Here is a 13,592-nt window from a genome sequence, read left to right as displayed (position 1 = left end):
GGGAGGGGGCGGCCAGGGGCTTCGCAGGTGGGTTGAGGAGCTGAAGACTTGGGTGCAGGATTGGCTGCTCTGCTGGGTGCTTTAACCCTCTGGGGGCTGGGTGATGTTGATTAATACACGCTGAGGTGCACTTCTGAGCTTCCCCCCTCCCCCGTCACTGCTTGGAAGAGGCTGTCCTGTTGTGAGAAATCCCTGGAAGAAGAAGAAGAAGAAGAAGCAGCTTTTCATTTCTCCTCTAGTTCCTTTTTTCTAGATTTCTTTTATTTTTGCAGCACCACTGTGCAACTATGCATTGTATTTCTCAACCTTTTATGCTAGGTAGATGCCTGTGACTTTTTAACTTTGGGGGGGGGGATTGCAAACGGAGGAACTTTTTACATGGATCTTTTTAATCTCAGTTGATTGGGGGGTGTTTGGTTCTAGGGTCATACAAGCTCTATCCCAAAGCAAAATCCAAATGTTAATATTATTAGCCTGATGCAGATACCAAAGATAATTTCTTTCCTGCAGAACCTTAGACTTGTGTATTAAGTACGATTACCCAGCACTTGCATTAGTCTAACCTCAGTAATTCCAAAGCTTAGATGTATATTTTGGTATATTTCTGGGATATTAAAAAATTGTCGTTTAAATTCTTGTTTGTTTCAGTGTAATGCTCTTAAAGTCATAGCATGGAGATAACTGAACTTGTCCTATTCTTAGTAGTTTGAAATAATAGTATTTTTGTATGTTTTGGGTGTGTCTATGTATGTATTAACATAACAGTTTTCACTGCCTAGGTGTTCATAAATAAAAAAAAAAAAGCAACTAAGGGTTTTTAAACTGTACATAATATTCCATGAGGAATTTCCACCAGACCGCCAATTTGGATCGCATTTTCACTGACGGCCGCTCCCAACTGGGATTCTTTCTTTCTTTTTAAAGAGACAGCATGTTCTTTTTTTTTCCCCGTTGACCTGAGGTTCTTTCTCAGCATAAAGGGGTTTTCATTGGTTTTACGGGATGGGCCAAAGAGGAAGTAGCTTTAAATTTTGTTTTAAAAAAATATTTAACACGTTAGTTTGAAAGCTAACCCTTGGTACGAAGAATCGGGAGTTGAAAAGCAAGCCCTTTCTTCTAAATCCGGCAGTAGTTTTCAACGAGGTGGTGATTTGTGAATGTCTGTAGCGTCTGGGCAGCCCCTTTTCGCTTCGTTTCTAAATAAGAGAAATTTCCGCTCTTAATGGTTTCACTGCTCCGTGCAGCTGCCTGCTTACACTGGCTGGGAGGTTTTTTCCTCTTGCCCTTCCTCATATACTGCATTTGTACGCTTCAGGTCAGCAGAACACTTGAACTCGAGGGCCGTATGGGAGTACCCGTACCCAAATGCAACCCAAGCTTTTCTTGAGACTGAAATGTGAGAGTCCCACACATTTCAAAACCTTGCTGATCACACTAGGGGTGAGGAGGAAGGCGAAATGCTGTCTCTTTAAAGATGTCCTTTATTATTATTATTATTATTATAATTATTATTATTATTATTATTATTTTCCCAGTGGTTGCCTACAGATAGCTGTGGGCATTGAGAGATTGTGTAGATTACAGTAAATCAGAATGAAAAGGTAGATTTTGTGTAGATGCATTTGTCTGCTGTAATTTTTTATATATATTAAACTTACTGTAATTGTACAGTTCATTTCTGTTGTAAACATCATTAAACCATTTTCCAAGTGTTTTAACATGTATGCACTTGTTCGTAGTTTTTTAAATGTGTCAGGGGAAGGCTAATTCCCCTTCCCCCTGGGGCATCGGACTGGGCCAGGAGATTGTTCTTTCACGCTCTGTCTTGTCAAAATGGAGGAGAGCCCAGGGCTTTCTGGCACCCCCCTTGAAGCTTTTGTTCTGCTTGTGCCTTATCAACAACTCCTCTCCTAAAAGAAAAAACGGCCGCAGTTGCTTCCTGAAGGCAAAGAGAAGACTCGGCTCACACCTGCGGTGAGTGTCCTCGAAACCAGCGTTGGATGCTTTTTGAATCAAGATCCGTTTATGTAGAAGGAGCATAAAGGTGGTCTTTTTCCCTAAGAATTTCTTCCCCGTTGTTTAGCGGCTGGTACCCCCCCCACACTTGTTTATCACAAAACCCTTTGACATTCTTTTGTTTGATTAAAAAAAAAAAAAAAAAAAGAATATTTTCAGTACTCTCTGTTCTCCCATCAAGAGCAAGAGTGCTTTGCGGTAGCAACTTTACTGTAGTTTTCAGCTCAGCTGTTTGAGGTACCACTCCGTTCTCTCAGCTTTTTCTTGGCATTGCCGAAGAACAGTAAGGGATCTAGAAAATTCTTTGCAAGAAACATTCATGGCCGTGCTGGGATGTCTCAGTTTACTTTTTTTTGCACTAATTTACTGTCTTTGAAATATTCTTCAAAAGCTACAAGCACCTACTGCTGCCACAGTCCTACTGCTTAAGCAGCTAGGCACAGCCTTGCAGTTTACGTTGGCGGCATGTCAGCAAGTTTTTTCTGCGGTTGACCTGGTCCCTTAAGAAAGGGACAGGTAGCCTCACCTGGGCAGTGCCCCCAGAGGCCGCTCTTGTTCCCACAGTCTTGCTTTAGCTCCGCTCCCTTTGTTGGGAGTGGTGGAATGAACTGGTCGGCTCCCGACCCAGGTTAAAATACCCTTCATTTTGCTGGGCTGCTTTTGTCCTTGCCGAGTTGCTTACAGGCTTCATCGCACAGCCTTGTAAGTCACTGGCACCACTGAGGATGCAGCAGGAGCCGAGTGTCCTGTTTATACTTGGGCTTACAGCATTTTTCCAACATCCCATCCCACCTCCCAGGCTGTGTTAGGAAGCTCCTGTCGGAACACCATCCTCCTCAGCTTGCCGAGGAGGTTGCGCTGCTGGGTGTAAATTGGTCCAGCCGGCCTGACTGCCTCGGCTAATGAGCTTGTACCATTCCTGCAGCTGTTCACCACGCACACACAGGTCTTTGACGCTAACTTTATTAATTCATCAAAAACGCATTACATCATTACATTACTGAATTAGTATCTCTCCAGAATGATACCGGCATCATCTTTTAAAGGTAACCTGATGATAGACTGGTTTGGAAACCGCACTTACGTTGGCTTTTGTACAGTTTCTGTTGCCCAGAAGTGATAGTTTTGGTCTGTTTCTGACATTAGAATTACCATACCAACTCTTGGAAGGGGAGCCTCTTCTGCAGCGGTAGTTGTAGACGTTGCTAATGTGGGGGGCGGAAGTTTCAGCCAAATGGGATTCTCCAGGGTGAGTTTTCCTGGCTTTTGCGCCCTTTATCAGAGTCCAGTCTCCTTGTTTCCGCCGTAACAGGGGTATCTTCTGCCTTCGGAGAAGTCTCTTTACGCAGGCTCCCTGGCTCTCGTTTAGCACCAGGTGCTGGATGAGCGGCAATGCCACTGCTTGATCTTTTGTTGGAGCTCAGTGCTCGTCTTCTTTGTACTGAAAAGCTGGCATTTAGCCTCTGTCCTTCACTACTGTAATATCACATCGCTTTTTACAATTAAAAAAAGTCGTCCCCCACTGAAGCAGTTCTTAAGAGGTAAATTTAAAGCAAAAAGTTTAGCTGGCCTATGTCAAATAGTCTAAAGATAAATACTACAGGAGATAACTACAGCCCTATCTTTACAAGTAAGTTCTTTCTTTAAATGTAATGAAACCATAATTACATGTCTCAGTACCCCTGGAAGGCAAGTAAGAGCTACCAAGACAGCTGTGTTAGTAGGTGTGGTCTGGTCCCACACCATCTTCTCACAAAAATGGGCCTGATGATTGATAACCACTATTACTGGAAACAACTTTACAGATATGTACATTTTAATAGCTAAAGCTTGCAGTTACATGATTCAAGAGGAAAGGGAGAAGGGACTGACCAAGTCCAGGCGTATTCCCGCTGTGCACCAACCAAAGTAGGCTGTTGCACTGAGAAAATACACAGTGCTTGTTTTGGATGAAAAAGGCTCTCCCTCCTCTCCTCCCCAAAGCAGGTGGGCATCTCTCACCCTTGCCCATCCCCTCCATGACTCCCACTTAGCGGGGGGGCAAAGGCTGCATTTGGAGAGCATCGTAAGTGTCCTTGGTCGCTGTACTGAGTCCCTGAAAAAGAGAAAGACAGGTGAGGTACCAGTGCGAGTGCTCAGTTCTCCCGAGCAGGAGAGGGGCTCCCTACTGGCAGGGGCTCAGTAGCAGAATTCTAAGGGTTTGGGTTTTTTTTCCCCCTACAGAGTTTTTTTACTCAGGAGTGTTTCCTTAGTCTTTGTACAGTGTCAGTAGCTGTCACTTACCTGAAGGCAAGATACATCCTGAATCACTGTTAGAAACGTATGACTACAGTAACTCATCCTAACTGGTTATGCAGATCTTTACAGTACATTTTGTTTGCATACTATTGACTAGTAAGAGCTAACTGATGCTAGGGTGAACTTTTGTCTGCTAACCAAACGAATAGACAGCAAATCATGAACTTTATTTTCTGGACTTCTCTGTAATTTGGAAGGGAAGTCAGATGCGACGCCGGGTAAGTTGGCAGCGGGGCTTCAGGTGGCTGTGAACCCCAGGAAGCATCCCCTCACATCCCTTCCTGCGACGCAGAAGTCCTCCTCCTGCCAGCCTGCTCTGGTGGGGGCAAGTCAGTCAGTCAGCTGTAACACGCGAGTTACAGATCCCCGCTGCAGCCGTGGAACAGACTACTCCAAGAGCAGGGAGTAGAAAATGTGGCCGAGTCGCTGGTCAGCCCAGGAGGCTGCCAGAGCAGAGGTAACGGGGGCTTCCAAGAGTGAGGCCTTAGTAAGACACAGGGTGCCTGCTTGTAAACCTTCTAGCTCCCCTTCACTCTGCTATGAATATTTAGTGGCACACTGAGTACACTGATAAGATGATAGTGCTTCTTATCAGCTACCTGTGACTAGCAGTAGAGCAGGTTTTGAAGAAAGGTACCATTAGCTACAAATAAGCCCCCTTACAGGAAAACCCCCTGGCATGTGCTACATCAGAAGAACTTTTTAATATGTATTTTATTTTTGTCGTTTGGAGATGTTGGTGACAATGTACGGGCTTCTACAGAAAGTAAAATGCATTTTGGAACAGTTATGCATGGCGGCCCCAAATAAGGCCTTATCGATGGACTCCTTGCAACGCTGAAACCCCCCCGTGCAGCAAGGGACTGGAGGTGCTGACCAGTTTGGGCTCTGTACGCTATAGTGAGATGGGCTGAACCACTGATGCTTTGAGTTACAACAGCTGTTTGGCAACCTGAAGGTTTCCATTTAAGCAATGAACAATTCAGAGACAGAACTGTACGCGTCCTCTGCCGCCGTCAAAAGGTGGGCCTCCAAGATGTAGGACTGTGGAAACGGTTCCTACCAGAGCAGCTAAACAAGTGTTCCTGCCAGTTGTATTTGGAACACACAGCCGCTTTCTCAAAGTACCAGCAGTGTGGTCTTCGCCCTGAATCTGAGTAGCTATCCTCAGAAAGGTGCTTTGAAAGCTCTGCTTCATCACGCATCGCTAGCAGTGCGGCGAGATGCATGACTGGAGGCTACAATTAAGCCACGAAGATAGACGAGGGGAGCAGGTGCTGGATGTGTTGCCTACCTGGTAGACACCTTCGTTCCCTTTGCCTCGCCGCCTCTGCTGCTTTGAGAAAGAAAAAGAAGCATAGATTAATGGGTGCTTTTCCCATTATGCAAAAGGAAAAAAACCCTTGACTTCCCCCCATCCTGTACTGAGGGTCAGCAGCTGCGCTCGGCCTGGACACCCTCTGCACAGGAGGGAGAGCACCTGCTAAAGTCTGGACCAGCCCAGGCACGCTGCAAGGGCTGTGGAAGGAGAAAATAGCGAGGATTGGAAATAAAAAGGAAATTATTTTGGTTTGCTGACATATTTTCCTGTCATACTGTTATAACGCTGCTATTTCTTTGATTTACTGTACCTATAGAGATTTGGCAACCTTCCTATAGACACCGACTGTTTTATGCGCTGAAGGCACACCTGGAAGAAATGGGGCTGTATTTCTTAAGTTGCTGCATGTCAGCTGGTGTCCGAGGGACTCTGCCCTCTATTGGACAGACACGGGCAAGTAAGTAAGTTCTCCAGCACACGTTTGGTTAGCTGGAGTTGTCTAGAAGTTCAAAGGAACTGCAGGTAAGGCTGTCTGAGGACAGAGTCCTCAGGATTCAGTAGAATAGGTACTGGGACTGTCGTGGTACAAGTAGAGCATACAAACAAGGTCACTCAGACCAGCCAGGTACAAAGGAAAACCCTCTGCTTGAACCCGCTTGCTGCTGCATTCCCAGGGGTACGGGGAGCTGCCAGACAAAGCAGCCAAGTTGTGCACGAGAGAGTGATTTCCAGGTAAATACTAGGGACAGCAGAGCTTACAGCCCCCTGGACAGGCACGTCAAGCCCATGGCTGGTCACAACTGCCCCGCGGCAGCAGAGCGCTGACTGTATCACAAACATTTCACGAACACGCGGCAAAGAGTAGCACCTGCCACAACGAAAATTGCAGCGGCCTGTTAAATGATCATATATCTAGAACGAGGCACGGTTTTTGTTGTGCATGCGTGTGTCCCCGGTAATAGAAACAGTCATAAAAACACAGTGAGACTTCACATACTCATAGCTTGTAAACTGAGCTTGAATGTTGCAGATGGGCACTAGAATAATAAAGAAGGGGAGGGGATTAAACGTCGGTGTTGCTTCAGCATTTCTCAGCACTAAACTTTGTTTTGAAATGCCCTTTTTTTTCACTTTTCAGAGGGAAATGAAAGATTCTATTTAAGACACTTTGCCATAAAATAGAACCTGCGGTCACAGCAATTTTTCGTTTTGCCATAAACAGCATCCCCAGATATTTTTTTTTTTTTTTTTCCCAACACAAGCTTCCCTCCCCCAGCAGTTTGCTGCTAGCTTTAGATATAACTGATCTGCTCCTTCTTAAAAAGTTGAGAGTGGAGGTGGGGGAAGGAGAATGTTTCCCTCATTACTTGTCTGAAGACAGGCACAAGGAGGAGCTTGCAAATGCTTACTTGTGCCTATAAAGCAGGCCGGCCTCCACAGCCCATAGAGGGGAAAGCATGAACCTCCAGCTCTGAATTGCTCTGGAGGAACACGCTCAACTAATGCAAGTTGCTGGGCCGCAGACGTTGCAGTGCTTGGAATTAGACATTTCCTTCAACTATTCCTCGCCCATCTCATACCCTCTGCCTCCTCAGCTGGGGCAGCCGTCAGAATTTTTCTGTCCAAAAGTTGAAATATTTCCCCTTGACGTTATTCAATCTGCCCAGGGACACTGCTGGTGTACGGGCTGTGTTTCCAATACTGATGGGACAAAGCTTACTGTCTGATCTCCACCTTGTTTTATGGCTACTGTAACACCATAGCTACACGTCTGTCTTACTGCTGCACCAACACACCGGTTACTACAGGAAATAATAGGTAACTGCTCTCAGCTGTGCCTGTAGGTGCTGTGGAACACGGGGACTTCTTGTGCAAGGCAGCTACGTGCAGCTGGGGCTACTGCTCTGTAAGGGAGCGGCGAGGAAGAATTTTCCATCCCAGGCTTTCACCAGGAAGGAAAGTAGGACTCACCTCTCCCTTCATTCCGATTTCACTGTATGCCTCGCCCATCTTCTCCTTCTGCAGTGACTGCAAGCAGAGAGAGGGAGAGAGTCAGCATGTTAGTAGAAATGCCAAGCCAGCCCCTGGGTGACTGCACTCCAAGCCTCTGCTTCTGGGGCTGCCTTGCCTTCAAAGCTTCAATATATTCCAGAGGGGAAGGGACAGTGGTGAGACTTGACCAATGTGCATTTAAGTCGATGCTATACACGATCAAATCTGCTTAGCACACCAATACCACCTCATCTCCAAACACTTAACTGAATAGAACTCTACCCTCAACCAAGTCGTTTATCTAAACTGGCACCGGAGACTACAATCAAAGCTCTCCAAAGAAAAGCTTTAAGCAGCATTTGTTCAGGAGACAAACCTGACCGTGCAGCTCAGGCCCAGACAAAAGGAAAGTCTAACACCGCAGGGTGAAGGTTAAGAAAGAGGAGCTCTTTCTTCCTCTATCCGGGGAAGCAGTTCCCAAATGCTTACGACCAGCTGTGATCAGGGCATCTGATTCAGTAATGATGAAGGCCAGTCTTGGAAACAACCTCATTTCTCAGCAAGCACTGAACACCCAGAAAGACCGGAATTAAGACATGAGCTTTAGCATTCATGTATCTACCCTTTGGAGCACAGACCGCCACATTTAGCCAGAGTTAAATCAATTAAATCAAGAGGCTCCTAAGCAGCCGCTCTTAGATGCACTGGCATTTGGCCTTTGTCAGAGAGCAGTCGGAGAGGCTGGAGAACAAGCACATAAAATACTGCAGCATCAGTCACAGGGGACGAAGGTTGGTTAGTCACTAGTGGCTAACATAAAGGGATCAGCAGGCATCTTGAGCCAAATTCTTTTCCCCACCTGTCAATGTTTTTCTCCTATCACGGAGAAGGGAGCAGAAATTTTCTAGCAAAAAAGGAGGGGTAGAAGGGAAGAGAAGTCTTTGAAAGCAGCTGTTAAGTTTGAACCAAAGCTGAAATTGGGTAGGGGGAAAAAGTCTCCTGCAAAATAGAAACTCCTATTTCCAGCCATCCCTCCCTCTCCTTTCCTCCCAGCTCTCTCTACTCACAGTGTAGATGGTGTCCTGAGGGTTCTTTCTTCTCTGCTGTAAAACAAAAGAAGAAAGTTGCCCACGTGTTGCGGTACCAGCATCCCCCACCCACCACCTTCTATGTGCCTGTGCCTTTGCTCTAAGGCACAGCTACGGCTCTATGGCTGTGCCGTACCCGTTGCAGCCCATCTTGCCTCCACCCATAAGGCTCTGTTAAGGCAACTTGTTCTCTGGAAAGTTAATTTAATTTTAATAATTGATAAAACTTAGCTCTTCTCTGCTCAATCCCTACAGCTGTCACCTGCAGGCAAGCCCTACACGCTGATGCAGAAGGTTTCCCCCCTCCCTCTTCCTTTGAAACTCTTGGGCTCTGCAGCAGAAACAGTTGTTTTGGCTGCCGCTTTACTTTGTTGGCACTTGTTTGGCGACATCACGTGCAGCGAGCTCTCGTGAAACACCCACTCCTGCCTTGCCTGCTCCACATCCGCCCCAAGGCTGGGTGTCTCTTCCTATTCTGGGTGGCTGCAAGCTCTCAGCAAAGTGACGGGGGGTGCGAGGGGCAAAGATCAAAGGGGAGGGGGAAGGTTTACTCTTGTCCCCGCCACGCTGCCAGCCGCGTGAGTTACTACACAGATTTTGCTGTTCCCTCTCCAGGAAGGCACTGGTGCTTAGCAAACGCGTGATGAATGTCTGCATGTCTAAACAGCGGTTAGACATGAGAAGGAAGGAACCAGATTAAAAGAAAAAAGGTGCATGTGTGGGAGGAAGTTACCTGGTGTCTCCCACCCAGCTCAGGGTCTGCACCTCGCTTTGCCCCCAGAACATCATATTCATCTCTGTGTCCACGAGACAGTTTCTGAAACGAGAAAGCAAGAAGCAGTGACGGACATTATGATCATGAGAAAATAGATCTTGACTTAACACAGGAAAAGAAAGGGAACCCAGTTTGGTGTCCAACTTTGTGAGTATTATAATAGAGCTAGAAATTATTTTACCCCTTAATGCAACTGCCAGCAAAAATTTCTATGATTAAGCCATGGAAATGACAACAAGTGGTTTGTGCAGCACAAAACTGCAAGCCACTGCATCAAGAACCTTTCTTAAGTAGAAATGAGCTGGAAATGAGAGCACGCAAGGGGGAGGGACTCTGACTTTCATGCTTTCTCTCCCACTGGTGGGTGAAGATCCACGGGCTTGGTTTTTCTTGCAGAACTGCTCGTCTAAATTTGCATCAAGTGGCTGTAGAAATTTTATGTGCAACACATTTCTTATCTGGGAAAGGTTACCTTGGAAGAGGGCAAAGGAGAGATTTCAGGTCAGAATAACATAGCCGACAGAGTGCTACTGAAAAGGTGACAGGCAACACTTCTTAAACTGAAAAAAACGCATTAGTCTTCATACATTACACAGTTAAACAATAGAACTCATCACAGGATGTGGCTATGGTCAAAAGTGTGAGAGAAAAGAAAAATTAAAATCAAAAGACAACTAGACACAGCAAAAATAGCTAGAGTTTAATGCTACTATGAGTGAGCAATTTAGCTAGGAAGGACAGACAGGATCTTGTCTCTGTCCTCTTTCACTACCTGAAGAGCCATCTGATGCTGGCTACAATCAGGGCACAGCGGACAAGGTATGCCTCTAGTACGATCTGGTACAACAGGTCTTACGCTGCCAGGCAACAGGAAAGCTCCCGGACGGAGACAGCCGGGCTGCGATGACTCAGGCTCCACACACACAGCGATACAAGAAGCTACAATCGCCCAAAGTCAGCAACGCAGCATTCCCGGGTGTTTGCCCTTTCTCCAGCCCACATCAAACAACACCGGCAATATGGGTGGCGGCGTGCCTGTGAGTCGCCCGAGGAACAGCAATTGGTGAGAGCTGCAAGCCAACTGCAGAGGGCTGGGCACGAAGTTGGGGTGCGCACATTATATATAACAGTCCGGTGGCTGCACACGCGCACAGACACAGAGCTCTCGCAGGCGGGTTACATGGTGCAGCACACCGAGCACTGCCTCTGAAATGGTCTCGGTTCCTGGTATACCTTCAGCTCAGTGCATCAAATCAGGAACCTACAGTCCACATAACTATCTGCATCCAGCCAGACAAGTGACAACAGAAGCTGCCCTTGCCAGGTTTTATTTTTCATCCTTACAGCTGCTGTGCTGCACATTTGGGTAGATTGCTTTCGTTAGCTGAGTCATCAAGTTTTTCTGAACCACAGGCAATTCACTATCAAGTGCCCAAAAAGGTCTGTCTGGGTAGCAGATTTGAAAACAAACAAACAAAAAAACCCAGTAGTTACTTACATTATACACATCATCCTGGCCCGGTGGCAGCTGTGGTTCAGAGGTCTGGCTAAGCTGGAAGAGAGACCATACCATGAGCAGAGAGATAGTGGCTCCGTTTAGTGCTTTCGTTCCCTCTCTCCTAGAAGTTACTCTCATCAGAAACAGGGCAACCCATAAGCAGCCAACCTGTGGCACCGATAAGGCTACAGGCAATACAAGCCACTGCTGCGCTAGCACTTTCATCCACACGCCAGGTTGCTGTCAGCAGCCAGGCCGTTTTACTTGCATGTAACACCAGTTCACTGCTACTCAAAGTACCTGTGGTTTGGTTTTTTTCCCCCTACTGCTTTTGCATTCCTATTCTGTGCATATCATAATCCTGTGCTATTGAAAGTAGCTCCATCAGGCTATAAAATCATACTTGCAGCCTGTGTTAAGAAAAACTGGGTATCTGGGGCTGCTAACAACCAAAAGCACCCCCTGAGACCCCAGCCCTCCAGCAAAAGTGCTGCCTGCAAAGTTCCTGGGCGTCCTCAGCTTCAGAGGGCACAGGGGATCCCCACGCCTGTCGGGAGCGGCACCTGGCTTGCGGAGCCGCGGTGCCACCATGGTAAGTTAGCATGAGGGGCAACTAATGAGTGGGTAAAGAATTTCCCTTCTGTAGCTACTCTTTGGCTACTCCTCACAATATTTATGAGCAGTTAATTGCTGAGTCAAACTTTCAGGAAAAAAGGACAGTTTTAGGCCAGTGAGAGCAGCTACTTTGTGTTCCAGTCCTTTCAAAAAACAGTGTCAAACTACGTTCTGTATTGCTTTAACCTTCTTGAGGTATTCTCATACGTTAAAATCTCTATTAAAAGCAACTTTCTAGATGGGTTTGTTTTTAGGCATAGGATAAACTTGACTTTGTTTTTTAAAATCGTATTTGTAGTAGGTACAAGTTACCTACCCCACCACTTGCCCCACGAAAGTGGCATTATCACCACTGAACCTTTGGTGGGGCCAGTAATTTACCAAGCATCTAATCCACGTTTCTTGCAATGGAGCCTAAATGTTCATGTGCATCGTCCATGTGGTCCATAAATAAAAAGCTCACAACAGAGACGAGGCTGTGCCCTTGGCAAAAGCCTCCACAAACAATTCCTTCGGCCAGGAGGTGAGGTTAGAGGTATGACACAGCTTGGAAGATTTATAAAAAAGTCCTAAGTTTGGGACAAGACAGAGGCCCCTTGGAAAATGCCCCACCAGCTTCTTGGTGCTTTATGGTGGCGTTTCAGCTGCAGCGCCTCTGCTGCTTTCGGCTGCGAGACTCCAGCGTAACCACAGGCATGGCTTTCCCCTTCCTCCTGCTGCCTTCCTTCATGCAATAGCTTATTTGCTGCAGCTAAACGCTATGCGTGTTACCAGCAAACAGCTAGGCACACCAGGAGGACAGCGAGTGCTCCCAGACCTAAAGGTGAGGGCCACTGCCTCTGACCAGGAGCCATTTCCAGCTCCAGCTCTGCCCCTGCAGGGAGCCCCAGCGGGAGAAGCCACACAGGTTTCTGTCCCCGCAGCAGCACGCTTAAGACACGCTCTGGGTGAGGGAGAAAGAGCAGCTGGCGAGTGCACCACGGCTGCGGCAGCTCCCTGTGCCAGGTGCATGCTCCTCCTTGGATGCTTTGCTAAGCCCTCTTTAACTACCGCGATCTCGCCCTGCACCGGGCGAGGTGCACAGCTCCTACCAGCTGTGGTACAGTGCACGCTCCATGTGCCCCAGAGGCTCATCCCTCTAGCAGCCTCAAAAAGATTTCCAATCCCAGAGCAGCACTTTCATCTGCAGTCAGGATTTACACTGGCAACAAAAAAGGTTTCTCCTTCATGGTTACCGAGTTCTGCTCATTTCCACCAAACATCACTCCCTCCCTCCCTCCCTCCCTCCGGGTTCAACACTGGCTTTGCGGTCCTGAGAAATGATCCCACCGAAGAGCCGGTAGGGCACCAGCAGTAGCACATCACCACCCTGTCAGGGCTCCTGCTGGTGATCTCAGCCACGACCTGGAGAGAAGCAAGCCGAGATCCCAAGTGCAGCAAGCCTTTGCTTCTGGGGGGAGGCTGGGCCAGATGTGCAGACAGCAGTCAAGACACCTTTTGGCCATTGCACCATTGCATTGGAGTGCCCTGTGCCGGGGAGAGGCAGACAGCTCCTCCCCTATGATTAGCAGAGCTCTCAGAGCATGTACATGTCTGGAAATGTACATGCCTTCATCACATTACGTTATTTTCTTCCATGGAAGTGCACTAAAGCCACTAAGTGTCTCCCTAGATGCTGAACAGCTGCTGGATGGTAACAACAGCCCATCGAGTTGTGTCTGTCCCGTCCCTGACTCCTCTCCTGTGGTTGTTGGGGTTATATCATTTGCATCATCGCACTCATACTATCAAAGATGTCTGACTTCTTGAGACGTTTTAATACATCCTTCGCAAGCTTGGCATTTATACTGAATTTTCTGTATATCCCCTCCTCTCTTTCCAATGACAAAGCAGCAGAAGAAACCACATCACTGTTGATCAGGCATTTCCCAGCTACGATATCCAGAACGTCTGACTGCATCCGTAACTGTAGCATCAAAATACTCTCAG

At 47.2% G+C, this 13,592-nt stretch overlaps 1 protein-coding gene across 1 annotated transcript in view; it reads right to left on the bottom strand.

Annotated features, from left to right (window-relative positions):
* Positions 1-3,751: 3,751 nt before the first annotated feature.
* Positions 3,752-13,592, bottom strand: part of CD247 (CD247 molecule) — a 58,722-nt gene continuing 48,881 nt past the window's right edge. Inside the window, exons 4-9 of the mRNA XM_009323902.1 lie at positions 10,989-11,042; positions 9,449-9,532; positions 8,695-8,730; positions 7,607-7,663; positions 5,609-5,650; positions 3,752-4,111 (exon numbers count right to left, since the gene is read on the bottom strand). Of these exons, the coding sequence (XP_009322177.1) occupies positions 4,046-4,111; positions 5,609-5,650; positions 7,607-7,663; positions 8,695-8,730; positions 9,449-9,532; positions 10,989-11,042 (339 nt within the window). The 3' untranslated portion in view covers positions 3,752-4,045. The remainder of the gene's footprint in view (positions 4,112-5,608; positions 5,651-7,606; positions 7,664-8,694; positions 8,731-9,448; positions 9,533-10,988; positions 11,043-13,592) is intronic.

Source organism: Pygoscelis adeliae, unplaced genomic scaffold (assembly GCF_000699105.1).
Source record: "Pygoscelis adeliae isolate BGI_AS28 unplaced genomic scaffold, ASM69910v1 Scaffold124, whole genome shotgun sequence".
NCBI lineage: Eukaryota > Metazoa > Chordata > Aves > Sphenisciformes > Spheniscidae > Pygoscelis > Pygoscelis adeliae.
The sequence above is the reverse complement of the archived record's forward strand: the minus strand, read 5'-3'. Positions and strand labels throughout refer to the sequence as shown.